Here is a 22,319-nt window from a genome sequence, read left to right on the forward strand (position 1 = left end):
CGCATGCGGGAATACGGTCAAGAAGGGTTTTTTTGCTTAATTTATGTGGAACCCAAACATCAAAGCGATTCACATAACCAAGCTGGCGCAAATGATTTTCAGCGCTTGATTTGGATATTATGAGTATGTCGGCTATCTCCTGTGTGGTATAACGTTGATTATTCTCAATGTCTCGATTTGATCGCTATCAACTTCAACTGGTCTACCTGACCGTGGAGCATCATCCAGCGAGAAATCTCCAGCACGAAACTTCGCAAACCACTTTTTTTTTTTTTTTTTTGCGGTACACGGGCCTCTCACTATTGGGGCCTCTCCCGTCGCGGAGCACAGGCTCCGGCTCATGGGCCCAGCCGCTCCGCGGCACGTGGGATCTTCCCAGACCGGGGCACAAACCCGTGTCCCCTGCATCGGCAGGTGGACTCTCAACCACTGCGCCACCAGGGAAGCCCGCAAACCACTTTTGACACATTCAGTCAGACACAGCGCCTTCTCCATGCCACTGCACAAATCTTTTTTTGCATTTCAGTTGCATTTTTACCTTTCTTGAAATAATAAAGTGCATAATATGCCAAAAATGTTGGGTTTTTTTCCTTCCATCTTCAGTATTAAAATGGCTACACAAAAATTCACCAATTTTGGGACTTCCCTGGCAGCACAGCGGTTAAGACTCCGAGATCCCATTGCAGGGGGCCCAGGTTCCATCCCTGGTCAGGGAACTAGATCCTACATGCACGAAGCAACTAAGAGTTCACATTCTGCAACTAAGGAGCCCACTGGCCGCAATTGAGGAGCCCATGTGCTGCAACTAAGGAGCCCACCGGCAGCAACTAGAACCTGGCGCAACCAAAAAAAAAAAAAAAAAAATTATGATGCCAATAAACATTTATAAAAAAATTCACCAATTTTGATCAGTCTTTTTTTAAATGCACACTGATATGACAGCTGTCACATAAAATCTAACAAAATTGTTTTGAATGAAGTTAAAGTCAACTAAGTGCTACTAGAGCCATCTTACAGAAAAAACCAAACGAACCTTTTGGCCAACCCGATCCATGTAAAGTCCTGCTGCTTAGTATGAACTCCACAAATGAAAAGGAATTATCATCCTCAGAGTTTACAGTTGATTTTCATGCTGAAGTAATAAGAGGTATAAGAGATATGGCAAGATGTTTTTATCTCAAGAAACTTGACAAACACTGAGGGAAGGAAAAAATTTCTACTCTTAATTTCTGGGAAATGTTTATGATTATATTGAAAGCTTTCTGTTTTGTTGAGGTTTAAGGGTGGTTTTTTTTTTTCCCAAATTTAAAGTTTTTCAAATGACCCTCTCTAAAAGTGATGCCGTCTCTATCAGGCCATCAGCAAAGTTTTCATGTTTTACATAGCAAAAGGGAAGTTTGAGAAAGTGGGTTGGAATGATTAAGGACAGTTATTTGCCCTAGGGAAAACTGAGGACAGGGGATTTCAGGTAAAACAGTAAAACTGTTAGTAGAAGAGTAGTTTTTAGGTAATAAAGTTTATAAGGTATCCAGAAAGTCTGGAAATATAGGATAAACTTAATTTTAAATAATATATTAGTTATATTTTTAAATGATAGGCTCAAAATGTTTTTCTTCAACTTTAGACGCTTTCTTAGTTGACATTCCTCTAAATTTGAGGCAAGGAGTTCATTTGTTAAACTGAAAAAAACAAACAAAAACACCAAAGGAAATAATAAATATACAATTCCCCTATGTTTTCAGACTTTTGGGTCACTCTGTAGTATTCCTTATAGACCAAGACAGGATATATAAAAATGCAGAGATATAAAAATAAATCCTGTTTAATTAGACATCTAAGTTACTGTTTTTAAATGAAAATGACTTAAAATATGAGACCAGTGATTATCACACAAATAGGTCAAACGTGTGGATAATACAGTAAGTAGAAAAAAGTAAATATATTTAGTGTAGTCAGAGACTTACGTGTTCAGGTTACTAAGTAATTAGACCTCACGTCCATGTAATGATTAAGATCATAGGTGGTTAAGATCATAGGACATAGGATCAAACTGCCTGTTTTGAATCCTAGCTTTACCACTTATCAATTGTGAGACTTTGGGAAAAAATTTTTAGGTACCTCAGTGTTTTCATCTATAAAGCGAAGAAAATGATAGTATCTGCTGTAGAGGTAGGCATGTCTACTAATTTTTTAAGTAATGATTCTTTTGAATCATTGTAGACTTATGCATTTGATTTTTTTAAAATGCCTCCAAGATGATTGTTGCCAGCCCATCAGAAAATGGACAGGTGCTGCGTGTAATTCCATCTACCCAGACAGGAACGACACAAGTGATTGTACCTCAGGGGCAGCTTGTGGATGTGAATAGTCCTCAGGGTGAGTAATCATGGGATATAGGGGATTTAAGAACGTTTTAAAGAACAAACGTATATTCAGAAAATCACCTCATGAAAATCAGTGCTAAAATTGATCTCTTTGGGTAAGATTGTGAACTGAATGATTAGAAAAAGTTTCTTAGCCCAAATAAATTTCAAGTTCATTTTTCAACTCCTGTCTAGGTTAGCTGTCTATTTCATTTTGGAATTCTGTGAAGCTGGTTGACTCTTGCTTCCTCCCAAATGACCAGTGAGCATAAAATAAATTCTTCTTAATTTTAATAACAGTAATAATGACAGCAACAATAACAAGAACATGGTGCTAATAGCTACTGGAGAAATTTTTATTTTATATTTTTATCAATGTTGTTAGACATGTGACACTTTTTTTTTTTTAACTATTCTTCTCAGCCTCTTTGCTTTTTTCCTCTTTGTTCCTTCAGATTCAGAAAGAATCATACTCCCCATTTTTTTAAATAAATTTATTTATTTTAATTAATTTATTTTTTGGCTGCATTGGGTCTTCGTTGCTGTGCATGGGCTTTCTCTAGTTGTGGCGAGCGGGGGCTGCTCTTCGTTGTGGTGTGCGGGCTTCTCATTTCAGTGGCTTCTCTTGTTGTGGAACATGGGCTCTAGGCTTGTGGGCTCAGTAGTTGTGGCTCATGGGCTCTAGAGCACAGGCTTAGTTGCTCTGCGGCATGTGGGATCTTCCCGGACCAGGGTTCGAACCCATGTCCCCTTCATTGGCAGGCGGATTCTTAACCTCTGCACCACCAGGGAAGTCCGTATTTATTTATTTTTTATTTTTGTACGTGTTGGGTCTTTGTTGCTGCATGTGGGCTTTCTCTAATTGCAGCGAGCAGGGGCTACTCTTTGTTGTGGTGTGCGGGCTTCTCATTGCGGTGGCTTCTTTTGTTGCAGAGCGTGGGCTCTAGGCGTGCGGGCTTCAGTAGCTGTGGCATGTGGGCTCAGTACTTGTGGCTCATGGGCTCTAGAGTGCAGGTTCAGTAGTTGTGGCACATGGGCTTAGTTGTTCCGTGGCATGTGGGATCTTCCTGGACCAGGGCTCGTACTCGTGCCCCCTGCATTGGCAGGCAGATTCTTAACCACTGCATCACCAGGGAAGTCTCCCTATTTCTTTTTATTTTATTCTTTTTCTACCTATTTGATATTATCCCTATTCGTTCTTTTCCTTTTTCTTCCCTTCCTTTTCCATCTATTTGAATCTCTTTTCTAACATCATAGCTACACTGTTGTCATGTTTTCATAGATAATGGTTTAGGGCAAATAATTCTTACTTTAGTGTTATGGTTCTTTGTCTTTGATAACAGTTGTTACAACTTAAGGAAAAGAAAACATAGTTTGCAGAAAACATTACAAACATGGTATAAAAACTAAAAGAATTAGTCTTACATTTTCCTATTATATTGTGATACTATTAATATAACAATTACTTCTACCACTTTTATATCCTAGCTGTTCAATATAAGTTCCAAAACTTTAGTAGTCAGTATTACAGTTTAAAAGTAAACAAGTTTATCAGAGAAATTCTCAATAAAGTATAAGTTTTATTATCTTTAGCTTCAGAGTATATCTTTCCTATTTCAAATGTATTAGTTCCAGTTCATTACATTCTCATGGTCTTATGCAAGATATTGATGTTGCTTTGTTCTTGTTCTTATTGTTAAGATGTCTCTGAAGAGAAGCCCAGTGACGGAAACTTACCAACTGTAAGAGTGGATTCTCTAGCAGACAATAACAGTAGTTACATTCTTCATCCACATGCATCCCTCACATTGCCCAAAAAGACAGTGACCAGGTGAGTCAATGAGAAAGAGGAGCTCATCTTTGAACATCACCGTGGAAATCTCTTTTTACATTATCACATTTAAAGCTGGCTGACTATAGAAAAGATCAGAAATTCAGAAAATAGAATAAACCATCATCAAATACATCCTTAATCATTTTAATAACATCTTGGCAGTAAGGGAGCTACTTTAGAATCTATAAAAGGCCAACGTGCTACTTTTCCTCAGTGACATTTGCCTGTTATCTTTTGAAGCAATCTGTAAACATCTGGCACTAATACAGTTTTTTAAAAAAAGAAATATCCATTCTAGGTCCTATAATTTTTAATGGTTCATCACATTTTTATGCATTTAATTCCTCTGTGGTAAAGTGTTTAAAATGTTTTTTGTTAATGTCTATTTCACCTTTTACTTTTGCCTAAAAATAACACTGTTTATAATAATTTAGGAAAATATAGACATGGGTTTTGTATTATATTTTAATTGTTCTATGAAAATATTTTAAAGGTAACATAATATTTGTGACATTTAACTCTAGAACTTGACGTAATATCTTGTTACTGTTAATAAGTCACCTGAAGATGGTTTATTCACTCATTTTTTGTTAAATGAAAAATAATTATGTGAGAATACAAAATAAGCTCTGAGAAAGATATATAAAACACTTGAATTTGTTGAAACTACAGGTATTTGGAAGAACAAAGTTAGACTTTTGCTTTAGCAATTGATGAAATAGTAATGATTAAAAAAAGCGTAATTACATCCATCAGACCGATCTGCCATTATTATTACAATTTCTAATTGATGACCTCAGTATTGTCTTTGACTGGCTAAGAGGATAAAGCAACTGAATGCTGTGTGTGTGTGTGTGTGTGTGTGTGTGTGTGTGTGTGTGTGTGTGTGTAACTTGTAATATATATTTATATATGCCCCCCCATCCCAGAATACTTGAAGAACCCTTTTTGGCTCCACTCCAGCCACTTTCTTCTAACACACCTATATGGGCCTGTCGTCTTAGGAGCTGTGAGGTGAGTTAAAAAATAATCCTTATGTAGATTCACTTAGTTGATTATAACTACAATTCATCCCAAAATGTCCACTTTTGAGTACAACTAATAGAAGCTGTATCTGTAATATTTTGTTCATGTTTGTGCTAACTCTTTTATTCCTTAGAGCTTGTAAGCTCTGTTAAAGCAGAGATCTTATAAATCCCTTCACACTTCACTGTCATTTCATTTCTTCTCTTACAACTCTTTTCCCTTGTCTTCCATAAAACTTCACTATCATGTTTCTCTACTTTTTATCCTTTAATCATTCCTTCTGTTTCTTTGCTTGGCATTTATTTCTTTTCATATTCTCAGCAGAAATTCTTCAAGAGTCACCATTTGACCTTGTCTTATTTCTCTACATTTTATCCCTTGTAGAGCTTAACAGCTTTGTTGACTTTCAATTCTCAGTTTTATAAAAATGATTCCCAAATCTCTATCACCAGTTCTTTAATTCTGCCCTTGCTTTTGTCCCAGATCTCTAGCTACTTACTTGAAGCTTTACTTAGATTTCACCTCAAATTCACCATATCTAAAGAGAAATTATCTGCCATACCACAACTAGCTCTACTTCCTAAATTCCTTGTCTGTGTAATAACAAATACCATCTCCTTAGATACAAAGTTTTAGACTAATTTCTTCCTTTCCCATATTCAGATAGTCACCTGATTCTTTTAGTTTTTTTCTTTAAAGTGGTTTAAAGGGAGCTTTTCCCACAGACCTTTGTTATCTTGAACTCAATTATGGTAACAGCCTTCCCATTAATCTCTTTGACTTTTCCATTTCTAGTCCTAACTGTGTAGTTTTCTAAAACTACTTATCTTTAAATATTACTTTCATTGTCTTTTCTCACTGCCCAATAAGCTCAGTGTTATTTTTCCACATCATTTAGCCACTTGTTACTAGCTTTCAAGGTCTTCTATAATCAGGTATCACCTTATCTTATCCTTTTTTATTTCCTGCTTTTCTCCAATTCATCTTTCATTCGTGTTAGCCAAGTATTCCTACTTGGTACACACACTTCAGAATCTTCCTTTATCTCCTCCTTCACTTGTGTTTATTTCCATTTCCTAATATGTTATTTTTTCTTCTACTAACCTTTCTAACTACTATTCTTCAAATCCCAATGCAAGTCCTATATGTCTTTTCTGTAATAGTCTAATGATTACTTTATCTTTTACCTATTTATCTCTTAAAATTTTATTTATGTATTTATTTGGTTGTGCCGGCTCTTAGTTGCGGCAGGCAGGCTCCTTAGTTGCAGCTCACGGGCTCCTTAGTTGTGACATGCAAACTCGTAGTTGCAGCATGCATGTGGGATCTAGTTCCCTAACCAGGGATCAAACCTGGGGCCCCCTGCATTGGGAGCACGGAGTCTTATCCACTGCGCCACTGGAGAAGTCCTTATTTATCTCTTAAAATTCTTTGATAATTATTACCATTACCATTCTTAATTATTTGCTAGCTTGGGTTGTTCACTATTATATACCTTTTAGACTATACACTTTTTGTGGAAAAGGACCATGCACTTCTACATATAAACCATATATGGTAATGAGTATTTAATTATTAAAATGCTTCATTGTTTTAAACAAATCTTAAAATATGGCAAGGAAAAACATTACTTGAGTTTTAATGTTTTGAGAAAATTTCTAATCATGAAGTCTAATGATGTATTACATTTGTTAGGACATCATCACTGTTGTTGCTTTTCTAAGTGTTACGTACGTATGTATGTATAGACAGTAAGATTTTTTTTCCCTTCACACTTTTTGTTAGTCATAGTTTTTCACTGGTTTCCTAAAGGTACTATTCTTGTCGTTTGATGAGGGTTTTTAACATCATTATTATAAACTTTATGAAATGCTATGGACATTAAAGCATTAGCAATTATGTGGCCAAATTACTTCATTTTACACCATGGTACATTGTGTAGCTAATCTAACATCATATATCTTGTAAGAAATTAGTTAAAACTGTCCAGCAGCCTGAATTATCTCAAAGATTGAAGGATTCTTTTTCTCCAAGCTATATCAATAGTGAAAAACATTTTTGGTTAATGGCTGAAGAAATATTTTCTGCATTTTGCTTAAAAATATTGCTTAGTAGTCCTTTTTACTTTTTGAATTTCCATTTAAAGGTGTTTTTCTTATAGGCATTTTTTAGATTTGACCAAAATCTGTTAGTTGGACAAATTTCAATACTGCATTAAACTTTTATCTCCTGATATGGGTCTGACTGCATTGTACTAATTCTGAATTTTTCCTTTCATTAACAACATTATATGCTGTATTCATTTTATTTGTACAAACATGCTATAGCTAGAGTTAATGTTCCTACTTTTATTTGTAGGGATATTTTGATGAGGAAATATCTAGGCTAGAAGAAAATTCATAAGCATAGGCATTTTCGTTATTTTTAGGGGAAATTGTAGATAATGTATTGTTTGGAATCAGAATATCTCTTTTTATTACGGCTCAAAGTATACCTACAAAAGTATGTTGATACCTTCCTTTTGTTAAATGTATTCTTGCCAGGTGAAATGTTTAGTCTAATTAGGAGGAAAAAGATCTCTATTCCACATCTCTGCTCTTATTCCCTATAAGGGAGAAACATACCTGGAATCAATTCTAGGTCTAAATGCATTTCAGTTTAAGAGATCACAGTTAAAAAATTTCTCTGGGTATAGAAAAAGCTTTTCTTCTAGTTGAGGGATACTCAGAAGGTTGTGGATAGATAATATCAATTTATTTACATGATTTGTTTATACCTTGCCTTATTTCAGGAAGAATTTAAGACAGCTTACAAAAATACTTAAAAATATATTAGCAAGGTGGAAGTTAAAAGTGGGAGCTAAAGAATAAAGAACAAGAATGGAACCATAAAATGGAAGTAAGAAATGTATATCTGAATAAGTGATATGTGTGTGAATTTCTACATGCAGAAAATTGGAGATTCATACCGTGGCTACTGTGTAAGTGAGACTGAATTAGAAAGTGTCCTAACATTTCACAAGCAGCAAACACAGAGTGTTTGGGGGACCCGCCAATCTCCAAGCCCAGCCAAGCCAGCTACACGCTTGATGTGGAAATCCCAGTATGTCCCATATGATGGAATCCCATTTGTCAATGCAGGTACTTTTTTAAAGATTTATTTTAAAAAGTTCAGCAGCAGCCATGATCTGTTGTGAAAATGTGGTTTTCCTAAGGTGATAACATTTTCATTTTGGTAGATGACAACTGACTGTTAATTGGTGAAAATGCATATTAAACTAAAAAGAAAACTTACAGTAAATATAACCAATTATTTTATGTTGTAAAATTGTATTTTAGTATATTAGGGTAAATAAATAATACTTCATACTGAAAAATAGAAAGTAAAAAATATTTAAATTCCGGGTAGACCTATTTAATAAAAATCAAACCATAGAGCAGTTTTATTATTTTAAATATGTATAGCTGGTTGGTTTTTTTTTTTTTTCCCATCCAATCCTGATAGTCTCTCCTTCTCTCTTGATTTGTCTTTTGGGAAAAAAATCGGTGTCCATTTTATATAGTGTATAACTCAGGAGTTACTGTATAGAACTGGTATACAATCTGGAGTTATTATATAGAATTCTAATATTAGGGTTCTCAAGTATCAGGTATGTTACATACAGCATTCTCAAACACTGGGCTAGTGTTTACTAAAGCAGTAGAGTTTCAGACAATTTCCAGAGAGTCACCGTAGGACTAGTCAGACCCCAAAGAACCTAAGAATAAGTGATTTATTTGAGAAATATGGGGGCATTGATTTAACTAGAAGAGTTGCAGCCTCATCCTGGACCTCTGAGGGTAAAGAGAACTACTTAGAGGAAGCTGAGATAAATGTAACCCCTTCTGCCCAGATTTTATTCTCCTCCCCAGTTTAAAATCCCTTCTTAACTCCCCTCAGGCAGCTACTACATGAATTTGGTGTGTATTTTTATACTTTATCATACATGTTTGTATTTATAATAATATATTTTATTGTTTTGAACATTTTAAAGTATGTGTAAGTAATAAACTATAGATATTCTTAGGTAAACTTTTCACTCATTCTTATTTTTGAAATCTATCCATATTGATAACTATAAATTCTAGTTAACCCAAATTAATTATTATATAATTTAACATTATATAATAATCTATTACTTAAATTTGGTCATTCCAGCGTATGACCAAACTGCAGTTATTTTTCTACTAATGATCATTTAGGTTGTTTCCAATTTTTCAATATTACAAAGAATTCTATGGTCTAACCTCCATGATACATGTTTTCTGTTGGAAAGTTGTAAGTAGTTTACTAGAGTGTGTGCATTAAAGTGGAATTACTTTACAAGATTATCTCAAGTTGCTCTCTAAGGTGGTGTTCAGGTCCAAAATCTCTAAACTTTTTTTTCCCAAATGTATTTCAGAATTCTGTATTTTTGGACTATAATATGGTAATATTACAGAATACTCCTAGCAAGTATTCCATAGACAATATCACATAATCAAACACAGTAATTCATTATGCATAGCCACACTAAAAGGAATAAAGACTATAAATAGCCTCATAAAGTTCAGGTCAGGTTTTGCAGCCAAATGTATTCCAAAAATTTTTGTTTTCCATGCTTTTTAAATATGAGAATCATACGTGAGGAATTGACAACCTGTATCAATTTTTAGTCCTTTGAGCAATGTATGAAAATTTCCCTTTCCCACATTCATTCTATGATTTGACATTGTCAGATTTTTAAAAATCTTTATGCTATGGGAATTTTCATATGCATATCAAAGTAGAGGTAATAATGTATGAAATCTCATAACTCTGTGTATGCATCATCCAGCTTCAACAAGTATCAGCATGTGGTCAATCTTGTGTCATTTATACCCCTACCCACTTCTTCAGGAAATTCCAGATATCATTTCATCTATAGTTACTAAAGATGATTTTACAGGAAATTCCAGATATCGTTTCATCAATAACTACTAAAAGTATATAAGGTATTTAAGGTATTAAAGTATATATCTGAAATATAAGGATATCCCATTATCCCACTTTAAAAAATTAACAGTAATTTCTTTTTTTTTTTTAATGTTGTAATTTTTAATTTTTTGGCCATGCTGCATGGCATGTGGAATCTTAGTTCCCCAACGCCCCCTGCAGTGGAAGCGTGGAGTCTTAACCACTGGACCACCAAAGGAGTCCTTACAGTAATTTCCTAATATCATAAGTTGTCCATTGTTCACATTTCTCCACTTACCATAATTCTTTTTGCAGAGGTTTGTATAAATTCACATGCAAACCAAGTTTATGGATCAAATTTGGTTAAGTTACCAAGTTTATGGATCAAATTTGGTTAAGTTTCTTCTCATCTAAAAACTTCTCTCCTCTTTTCCCCCAGGTAGTTTGTCCTGTACACTTTGCCATATTCAGGATTTTGCTGATTCTATCTCTGGTGTTTTTTAACATGTTCTTTTATCTCCTGTATTTCCTGTAATCTGTTAGATGTATGAGTTTGATTAAATGAAGATTTAATCTTGATTAAAGTATTTTGCGAGAATACTTCATAGGTGTGCTGTGTATTTCTTATCACTACCTATGTAGCATTTTTAACTGTAAGATTGATCAGTGGATTCAGTTGTTTTAGAGTATTGTCAAATTTTTTATGTTTACCAATTTGAAGAGTGTGAGAGAGTATCTTACTATTGTTTTATTTTTTTAAATTAATGAATTTTTGGCTGTGTTGAGTCTTTGTTGCTGCACATGGGCTTTCTGTAGTTGCGGCGAGTGGGGGCTACTCTTCATTGCAGTGTGTGGGCTTCTCATTGTGGTGGCTTCTCTTGTTGCGGAGCACGGGCTCTAGGCGTGTGGGCTTCAGTAGTTGTGGCAACGCGGGCTCAGTAGTTATGGCTCGCGGGCTCTAGAATGCAGGCTCAGTAGTTGTGGCGCACGGGCTTAGTTGCTCCGTGGCATGTGGGATCTTCCCGGACCAGGACTTGAACCCACGTCTCCTGCATTGGCAGGTGGACTCTTAACCAGTGTGCAACCAGCGAAGTCCTTAGTATTGTTTCAATTTGCATTTCCCTGTTTACTAGTGAAGTTGAGCGTCTTTTTGTTTATTTAATATCCTTTTGTTTCCTTTCTGAATTGCCTATTCATAGTCTTTGCCCATTTTTCTGTTTGGTAGTTAGTTTTTATTTTTAAATTATTTATGGTTCTTTATATTCTGCATATTCTTTGTTTTATGTATTATAAAATATTGTTTCTCAAACTGTGATTTTCCTTTTACCATCATTTAGAAGAAGTTAGTTATCAGCCTTATCAACACTTTTATTCATGGTTGGTGTTTTTCAGGGTTTTTAAAAATATATATTTATTTATTTATTTGGATGCATTGGGTCTTAGTTGTGGCATGCGGGATCTTGCGGCACGCGGGCTCTTCGTTGTGGCACGTGGGCTTCTCTCTAGTTTGCTGTGCAGGCTCTAGAGCATGTAGGCTCAGTGGTTGCGGCTTGTGGGCACTCTGGTTGTGACGTGTGGGCTCTAGAGCACGTGGGCTCTGTCGTTGCTTGCCCTGCAACATGCGGGATCTTAGTTCCCTGACCAGTGATCGAACCTGTGTCCTCTGCATTGGAAGGTGGATTCTATCACTGGGCCATCAGGGAAGTCCCTGGGGTTTTGGGTTTTATATTTGAAAAGTTTGCTGTACCCTACATAGATTAGGATATCCAACTTAAAATCCTAGATTGTATAGTTTTCACTTCTGCTTATTTGTGTTATCTATGGTACTGTAACAAATTACCCCAAATGTGGTGGTTGAAAACAACAAACATTTATTGTCTCACAGTTTCTATGGGTCAGGAATCCAAGAGCAGCTTAACAAGGTGGTTCTGCCCCAGGTTCTCTCACAAGACTGCAATTAAGATGTTGGCTGGATCTGCCGTCGTCTCAGGACTTGACTGGGGGAGGATCTGCTTCCACGCTCACTCATGTGGCTGTTGGCAGGCCTTATTCCTTGCCAGGTGGGCCTCTTCACAGAGCTGTCTCACCACATGATATCTGATTTCACCAGGAGAGAGCAATCCAAGCAAGAGCAAGAAAGTACCCAAGATGGAAGTCACAGTCTTTTTATAACCTAATATCAAAAATAACATCCTGTCACTTCTGCCATGTTCAGTAGAAGTAAGTTAGTAAGTCTAGCTCATGCTCAAGGGGAGGGGATTACCAAGGACATGAGTACTAAGAGGCAGAGATCATTGGGAGCCATCTTAGAGGCTGGTAATCACATTATTCTAACAGCTCAAAAAGAAATAAGGAATTATAAAAGGAAATAAAATTTTAAATGATACTAATATTTACTAACAAATATAGCATTTGCTAATTTCTACTTATAAAGTAGTAAATTTTATTATTAAAAACCATACATATGTAAATACCAGTTGACAGTCAGTAAATGTGGTATTTGCTAATTTCCTTACCATAATGCGGTACATTTGGTAACTATTACAATAAACTTTTAAATTTATGTGTTTGTACATCTTAGTAAGTCTTACTGATGTTTTCTTTCCTTAAGGTTGTATAATTGGAAGTATAGATTTTGTCATTGCCACCACCAAGTTATTTTTAATCTAGTGTCCAGAACAGATGGATACTTGAATTAAATATCAATAGTTGGTTTTGGCCCACAGGGAGTAGAGCTGTGGTAATGGAGTGTCAGTATGGGCCAAGAAGAAAAGGTTTCCAGTTAAAAAAAATCAGTGAGCAGGAAAGCAGGTCTTGTCAGCTCTACAAAGCTACTTGTCCAGCCCGGTAAGCTTTATTTTCTTTTATTTCTTTTTTATTAAGTACTTATTTTTGAATAGCTAATATGCACATTTTTATTAAGTTTAAGCAGTGCCAAAAGCATACAGTGAAATCTGTTTCCTCTTACCCCTGCTTCCTGTGTCCCACTTTAAGGCAACAACTCTTACCAATTTCTTGAGTAACCTTGCAAAGATATTCTGTGTATATGCATATAGGTATATACTCTACTGTCATAAATGTTGAAGATCTCAGTAAAGATTACTAATATTTTCTTTCCTTAAATTTGGGTAGTAGCCTACCTTCTTTCCGGCTATGAATTCACATTGATACATTTCCATTCTGAATGCCTATTGTAGTTATTTGCTGCACAGCTATTATGCTTCATACTAGTGTGAATGTAGAGATATATATTCCTCTACATTTAAAAAAATTTTTTATTGAAGTATAGTTGATTTACAATGTTGTGTTAATTTCTGCTGTACAGCAAAGTGATTCAGTTATACGTATAAATATTCTTCTTCATATTCTTTTCCATTATGGTTTATCACAGGATATTGATATAGTTCCCTGTGCTATACAGTAGGACCTTGTTTTACTCTATTTTTTTCATTCTCAGTATATCTCAAAGTTGGCTCCATGTCTATATTTAAATGAACCGATTACTTCTTTTTATTGATTGATCAACTGATTTTAAAAAGTGAGATAAAATTTACATACAAATTATGTTATTTTCATGGTTCCTTCTTTTTAATAGCTATATAATATTTCATTTATAGATGAATTATCATTTACTTAATTAGTCCTCCAACAATGGACATGTAGGCTCTGGAAAATATTCTTTATTATTATATACAAAGCTTCAGCTAATAACATTGTACCTATTTGTACACTTGTGTAAGTATATTGATGGAATAAATTCCTTGAAATGAAATTGCTAGGGCAAGTGTTGTATTCTTTTTAAATGTTGACAGGTGTTGCAGAGTTGCTTTGTAGAGTGATTTTACCAATTATATTCATACCAGCAATGTAGAAGACCAGCAGAGTAAGTTTTAGGTAGAATAGGACTACTGAGTAGTCATTGCTGTGGCTGAGAATGAATAATGTGCACCAATTAAAGATTTTTGTAATGTTCTTTACTAATATTCTTTTTTCACACATTGAAAGTGTTTTAAATCATAAGATAAAATTTTTAAATAACATGTAAATGTTGGATTTAGTTGAGCTTTGAAACATTTTATTTTAGCATTACATCTCATATCACAAACCCCAGCATTCTCAAGAAGTTTTTAAAGCCAGTTAAGAAGACTTTTCATGTTTAATCTGATAATGATAACTTTAGACAATATTTAAACCTGACCATTAAACAAAACTTTGCTTTTAAATATAAGCAGTGTAGATCATTAAACAAAACATTGCTTTTAAATATGAGCAATGTAGAACTTTAGATATAACTTGGGAGAAAATCTATACGTGAAGAGATAATTTTATTCTCTATCATTCTATAAGTACTTTTTGAGTATCTGCTCTGTGCCCAGCAACAACATTGGGTGCCATGGGAAGGAGGGGAGACTAAAAGAGGTATATGATTTTACTTAATCATGGGAAACTTAAAATATTGTTGGGGTAGATCAGGAAGCAACAAACTATAAGAGAACATAATAGTATTGTATATAATGTTAAATATGTGGATTAGCTAACTGTCTTCAGAGAAGGAATATATCCTAGCAAACTCATTAACAGGAAAGAAAATGGAACTTAACCTGGATACTGAAGTTTAGATTGAATTTGGTAGATAGAGAATTAGAAGGAAGATATGGTAGGGTAGGAGAATGATATAAAGAAAGATATAGCATGATTGTGTATTTGGTATCAGAGGAGGAAGGAACATTGAGATGATAAACTTAACAGGAAAAGCAATTTTATATTTGAAGTGATGAAAAGATGGGTAAATAAATTAGAATCATATAGAATGCCTTGAATGCTAAGAAATTTGTGCTTGATTAAAGAACAGATGGATTCTTCAACAGAGAAGTACAAATGCAAAGAATTATTGTGGCATTGATATATCTAGTGGATTTAAGAAATAGAAGACTGGAGGCCTAGAGGCTCCAGAAGCAGGTAGTAAAGTAATCCAGGTGTGAGGTGTTTACAGCTTCAGGGAGAATGGAGAAGAGACAGATCCAGAAAAAAAAAGTTAATATTCATAATACTTAGACATTTTTACTAAAGTAATGATTATTAACTTGCTGAGTATTATACACGGAAAATATGGCATATCTTTCACATAATTATCTGAATGCTTTCTAGATTAATCGAATTTTCTCTAAACTCTGCTAAACTAATGCTGAAGTAAACTTGTGGTTGATAAGTTAGTCTTGAGGTTATAGTATAATGAAAACAATTCTTCTTTTTCTTATAAAAAGGATTTACATTAAAAAGGTACAGAAATTTCCTGAATATAGAGTTCCTACAGACCCCAAAATTGACAGGAAAATAATCCGAATGGAGCAGGAAAAAGCCTTTAACATGCTAAAGAAGAACTTGGTAGATGCTGGTGGTGTTCTTAGGTATGACATTTATATTGTTCTTTTATTTTACAAATTACTTCGCTCCATTTGGAAGAATTCTGTAATAAGAGAAATTATTATGTTTTCCAATTATTTCATTAAGAAATGGTTTTTATAAGGTAGATAGATGTCTTATTAGTTGCTCCCTAGGTATTAAAATGATTTACCACTGTATAAGCCATTGAGTTTATCGTCCAAATGTGGATAATTTTAACCAAAGAATTCTTTATACAATGTGGAAGTTTTTTCCCCAAATGATAAATACATATTTAGCAACACATTTTATTATATATTTAGTACGTTTTTTCAGATACTTATTAGGAACTGAACTTGCAGTCACCTACATATATTTTTAAAACCCATCTTTGATTACTTATGGCAGCCAGATATGAATTCTAAGCCCTATATAAAATTCCATTTTATATCTTTCATGCTTCAGGTTTTAAATAAGAAATATTAGCTTTCTTTCTTACTTTCATTTATGTGCTGGTCCAGGTGAAGAATTTATAAGGGGGTTAAGTGTATGGAATACAGTTTTTATGTGATCTTCAGAAAAAGTTTCAGATATATGAAAAATAAATACAATCAATAATTAGACTCTTCAGTTTGGAGAACATTTTGTATAATTTTTAAGTAGGCTCTGTTTCATGCAATATCAGACAGTGCAAGCATTTTGTATAAAGATATTTATTAAAACTGTATCCTATCAGATAAGTTCATTTTCCTAGACTCTGTTTTACTGCATGGCTGTAAGAAATCTGTGTTCACCTTTTAGTTGATTCTCTTGCTCATTGGGGCAAAAGGAGCTGGAGTGCTATGGGGGCAGTATGTTGAGTTCCTGTCTGAGAACATTCCCTCACATAGCTCGATCTTCGTAGGCACTAAATTTTATCCACTCTTTGGTTAGGAGGATTATACGTACAACACAGAAGTTGTAATTTGGGAACAAAATGGTAGAAGAATGGGAAAATACACAATTCAAAAGATGATTTTAAAATCTCATTATTTTGAGGTAAAGTTTACTTAATATGAAATTTTAAATACCATTTTCATGTATACCTAAATCTTGCACCCTCCTTAACTTTAAGGACATAGTAAAAGTCTATAAAGGTTTATAAAGATTTTTATTTAATTGGGTATAAAGCCAATCTTAGAAGAGTTAAGACAGAACATTTTAACTTTTATTTATATTTATTTTATTTTTATTTAATTTACGTAAAAATTTTAAATTTACATTTATTTAATATCATATAATCATATAATTTTTCTTAAACGATGATTCCTTCTCCTGATGAGTATTAACATAAGTAACTATGATTGTTGCTTTTTTTTTTTTAATTTATTGATTTTTGGCTGTGTTGGGTCTTTGTTTCTGTGCGAGGGCTTTCTCTAGTTGTGGCAAGCGGGGGCCACTCACTGTCGCGGCCTCTCTTGTTGCGGAGCACAGGCTCCAGATGCGCAGGCTGAGTAGTTGTGGCTCACGGGCCTAGTTGCTCCGTGGCATGTGGGATCTTCCCAGACCAGGGCTCGAACCCGTGTCGCCTGCATTGGCAGGCAGATTCTCAACCACTACACCACCAGGGAAGCCCTGATTCTTGCCTTTGTCTAGTAATATAATTTTAAATATTTTTTCTTGTCAGGTGGTATGTACAGTTACCTACTCAGCAAGCTCATCAGTATCACGAATTAGAGACTCCCTGCCTCCCTTTATCACCTTCCCCTTTTCCTATGTCTTCTCTTGAAGAAGAGGAAGCTGCAGTTAGAGATGAGAACTGTACATTACCCTCACGTCTACATCCTCAAGTAGCACATAAAATTCAAGAACTAGTATCACAGGGAATACAACAAGTGTATGCAGTAAGGAAACAGCTAAGGTACAGTAGAAACAAATTGTTCTTTTTCATTTCTGTTTGTTGGTTTAAATAATACACTTAATATTATAGACATTTTCCAGGATATAGGCTATCAGAGTAGATAAGGAATATAGTTTATTAATTTATTAAAATAATCTTATTTATGAACTGATCATTTTTCTGCAGATGCTTGGCAAGCCATAAGTAATGATTCGAATTACTCATTTGAGATATTCCATATTCAGATTTGGCAAATTGGACTATTTCTAAATGATATATACATTGAATTATGTACTAAATACCTTTACAGAAAAAAAATTTGTAGAAAAGATTTTAAAACGTGGGCCAAGATACTTGTTTTAACCTGTTTGAAATGCAATTAAATTTTATTACAACAAAAGAATGTGGATAGTTTTTTTGTTTAATGAAATTTTATAGATAGTACTCTGGTCTAATTTTATTGATACTCAGGATATAATAATAATTATTACGTGGCACTTAGTATGTATGTGCCAGCTATTGTGCTAAGCACTTATAGGTATGATCTCATTTATTCTTATGACTCATGAAGTTTGTGTATTTATCCTCATTCTGCAGATGAGGAAATGGAGACTCAGGGTGGTTAAAGATATACAGGCAGAACTGAAATCTAGGTCTGACTACAGCCTGTGCTCTCCAGCATGATTTCTGCTACTTAACTGACCTTATTCCTTCTGGTTATTGTGTAGTCTGATCTGAACAACACAATGAGTATTTCCCAGGATTATTTCTTAATTAATACATGACTTTTCTATTTAGCAGCTTTCTTAGACATTTTATGTTTATTTCCATTGGGGCATTCTTAGAACAGAGCCAAAGTTTGGTAAGCCGTCCACTATTTTACTAAACCTATATTGTAGAAACAGAGGTATAATACAGCTCTTCAATGTGGTCTACTGAATGTAATGCACAAAGAATATATATATTGAATTTTATCATTTCTTTTATATCTTTATTTTTTATAACCATCGTATGGCAATGCTGCCTTTTATTTCTATCTTCTCATTTGTCTACTTGTAAAATTTGAGCAGACGTATTTCATATATTAATTGATGACTTTTGAAAGCAATGAAACATGATGTTTATATGTATAACTTTGGTATAGGCCCAGTCTCTCTTACTTACTAGCTAGGTGTATAACTTTGGGGAAATGATTGGGTTGGCCAAAAAGTTCATTCGGATTTGTCCCTAACAGCTTACGAAAACCCGAACGAACTTTTTGGCCAAAGCAATACTTAACTTCTGTAGCCCTCTGTTCTCTCATCTGTAAAGTAGGAATGATAATTATACCTACCTCACAGGATTATAGTGTGGGTTAAAGGAGATACTAGATGTGAAGTGTTCAGTGCAGTGCCTGGCATTCAAAAACATATTATATTTAAATTGAAAATAGTGATTTCGTTAAATTCATAAAAATATCAAAGCTCATTCTAAGATATATAGGTGTTTAACCAATGAAAATATTACATTTCTTTAATCTGCATGAATTCCATGACTTAATGTATGGGAAAAAAGTGGAAAAATATAAATTACTTATAAAGCTGTAAACCATACTTAGAAGTTTATACTAAAAGAGAACTCTGTCATTTGAGCTGAATTAGATTGCTAGATTGTTTATGTTTTTATTCTATTTTATATTCTCCATAGAAAATTTGTGGAAAGGGAACTGTTCAAACCTGATGAGATACCTGAAAGACATAATTTATCCTTTTTTCCAACTGTAAATGATATAAAAAATCACATCCATGAGGTACAGAAATCCTTGAGAAATGGAGATAATGTATATAACTCAGAGATTATTCCAGCAACGGTATGATTACAACTGTAATTCCTTGTTTTACTACAACAATCCTTCTCAGCTGATGCATGATTGCTATTAGGCCATATAACTTATAACTTATTTCCTTATAACTGTGATATAAGGAAAAATGGTAGTATCTTTTTCTCAAAATGTGAACACTATGAACTCTCAGATAATGATTTGACTAAAATATTTTTTATTACTCTCACAAGAAGAAATATCAGCGAATTTCCAACCCTGACTATAATAACAATAGTAATCTTCACTTAAAAATCAACACATATTATCTCTGTAAAAAGTATATCTTATTCATTTAACAGATATTTATTGAGTACATACTGTGTATATCTCCACCTCTTTTTAAAATTTCAATAGAAGCAAGTTTAAATAGAATAGTTCAGAGTTGAATACACAAAGTGATGATGTTGGTTCTATATGCTGTCTATGGATATAAAGTTTACCTCACATTGTGATACTGTAGCTTTCTCCAGAAAAGTGGCCATTTCTATGAAAATTTTGCCTAATCTGAAGAGATTAATGTAGTTACCCAGGAACTGCTAATTGTAATACAAGCAGTGATTTTGGCATTAAAATCTCAAGTAGCAGTATTCTTTTCTCTATACATTTTTACTCTCTAAATTCAGTAACTGAATAGATTGAGACTTTTTTAAGCTAGAGCTACTATTCTTTTCTGTCCAAAACTCTTAGTTATTCACTATCCAAAATTCAGGAACTAAAACAGATTTGGTTAGCAGTAGTCTTTGCCATCTACACTTGCTATCCAAATTCTTGCTATCTGACCTTAGGAAGCTAATTTATTTGCATAGTTAAATATACTTAATACTTTGAGAATGCGAACAAATAAAGAGAGTAATTACAGAATAAAGCACATTTATACTATGACTGAATAAGATATGACAGTTGCATTGCTGTTTTAAAATAGTTTTCAGAATAAATGCTTTGTTCTTTTTACTGAAGTAAATGTTCCCATTTCAGCTTCAATGGACTACAGGTAGTGGGAATATTCTCAGAGAGACTGTGACAGTTACACTTGCAGAAGGTAGGTTATCTTGAATACTTTTAAGATATAAAATCAAACAGTGTTAAAATTGGAAGACATTTAAGATGTTATCTAATTTATCTCATCTAATTTATGGATAAGGAAACCATGTCCCAAAGAGGCAAGAGCAACTATGTTAGGATTTATGAAAATACTTCCAGCTATTTGAATTTCCTCCTATATAATCAGCTTTCCTTTTTTTTTTGGTATGGTTTTTTTTGTATGGTTTGTTTTTTCTCATATGTTCTTACTCCTTTGCTCTCTCAATATTCCAAGCTTATTTCAACCTTTTTGTTCTCTCTTCTAGAAATGTCTTTGTCTAGAAATGTCTCTTCTAGAAATGTCTTTTCTCCTCTTCTGTATGGTGAACTCCTCTCATTACTCACATAGCAATCTCTTTGGCTTTAAATGCTCTCTTAACTTCACCCCCTATGTACAGATGGATATTCACTCTTTTGTATTTATCTCTGCATTTAACATGGTATCCTTTGTTTATGCATATGTATCTTTCATTATGATTTGAGAATCATATTTTATTCAAATTAATATACCTAGTTCTTAGCATAATGGCTTCTAAAAAGTTAACACCTAAATAGATGCTTTAGGATAAGTTAATAATTATATACAGTACAATTTTTTTTTATTCTTTGGCTTATTAACCTTTAAGAGTCTCTTTGCCTATAAAATAACTCACAAATGCAGATGACATGATACTATACATAGAGAATCCTAAAGGTGCTACCAGAAAACTACTAGAGCTAATCAATGAATTTGGTAAAGTAGCAGGATACAAAACTAATGCACAGATATCTCTGGCATTCCTATACACTAATGATGAAAATCTGAAAGTGAAATTAAGAAAACACTCCCATTTACCATTGCAACAAAAAGAATAAAATATCTAGGAATAAACCTACCTAAGGAGACAAAAGACCTGTATGCAGAAAATTATGAGACACTGATAAAAGAAATTAAAGATGATACAAATAGATGGAGAGACATACCATGTTCTTGGATTGGAAGAATCAACATTGTGAAAATGACTCTACTACCCAAAGCAATCTACAGATTCAATGCAATCCCTATCAAACAACCACTGGCATTTTTCACAGAAATAGAACAAAAAATTTCACAATTTGTATGGAAACACAAAAGACCCCAAATATTCAAAGCAACAATGAGAATGAAAAACGGAGCTGGAGGAATCAGGCTCCCTGACTTTAGACTATACTACAAAGCTACAGTAATCAAGACAGCATGGTACTGGCACAAAAACAGAAATATAGATCAGTGGAACAGGATAGAAAGCCCAGAGATGAATCCACACACATATGGTCACCTTATCTTTGATAAAGGAGGCAAGAATGTACAGTGGAGAAGGGGCAGGCTCTTCAGTAAGTGGTGCTGGGAAAACTGGACAGGTATATGTAAAAGTATGAGATTAGAACACTCCCTAACACCATACACAAAAATAAACTCAAAATGGATTAAAGACCTAAATGTAAGGCCAGAAACTATCAAACTCTTAGAGGAAAACATAGGCAGAACACTCTATGACATAAATCACAGCAAGATACTTTTTGACCCACCTCCTACAGAAATGGAAATAAAAACAAAAATAAACAATAGGGACCTAATGAAACTTAAAAGCTTTTGCACAGCAAAGGAAACCATAAACAAGACCAAAAGACTACCCTCAGAATGGGAGAAAATATTTGCAAATGAAGCAACTGACAAAGGATTCATCTCCAAAATATACAAGCAGCTCATGCAGCTCAATAACCAAAGAACAAACAACCCAATCTAAAAATGGGCAGAAGACCTAAATAGACATTTCTCCAAAGAAGATATACAGATTGCCAACAAACACATGAAAGAATGCTCAACATCATTAATCATTAGAGAAGTGCAAATCAAAAGTACAATGAGATATCATCTCACACTGGTCAGAATGGCCATCA

General features: G+C 34.0%; 1 protein-coding gene across 13 annotated transcripts in view; it reads left to right on the plus strand.

The window, feature by feature from the left end:
• The window catches only part of CARF (calcium responsive transcription factor), a 96,446-nt gene that overhangs the window by 20,173 nt on the left and 53,954 nt on the right, over positions 1-22,319 (plus strand). For 8 of the 13 annotated variants that reach the window (XM_079925389.1, XM_079925395.1, XM_079925390.1 and 5 more), the window contains 9 exons: positions 2,256-2,376; positions 4,065-4,194; positions 5,127-5,211; positions 8,174-8,363; positions 12,924-13,044; positions 15,462-15,605; positions 17,246-17,479; positions 19,145-19,307; positions 20,295-20,358. In XM_079925389.1, the coding sequence (XP_079781515.1) occupies positions 2,256-2,376; positions 4,065-4,194; positions 5,127-5,211; positions 8,174-8,363; positions 12,924-13,044; positions 15,462-15,605; positions 17,246-17,479; positions 19,145-19,307; positions 20,295-20,358 (1,252 nt within the window). Of the gene's footprint in view, positions 1-2,220; positions 2,377-2,558; positions 2,626-4,064; positions 4,195-5,126; positions 5,212-8,173; positions 8,364-10,769; positions 12,418-12,808; positions 13,045-15,461; positions 15,606-17,245; positions 17,480-19,144; positions 19,308-20,294; positions 20,359-22,319 lie in introns of those variants that run through there. The other 5 variants (XM_079925399.1, XM_079925400.1, XM_079925396.1 and 2 more) reach the window with 5 other exon arrangements.

Source organism: Stenella coeruleoalba (genome assembly GCF_951394435.1).
Source record: "Stenella coeruleoalba genome assembly, chromosome: 6".
Classification (NCBI taxonomy): domain Eukaryota; kingdom Metazoa; phylum Chordata; class Mammalia; order Artiodactyla; family Delphinidae; genus Stenella; species Stenella coeruleoalba.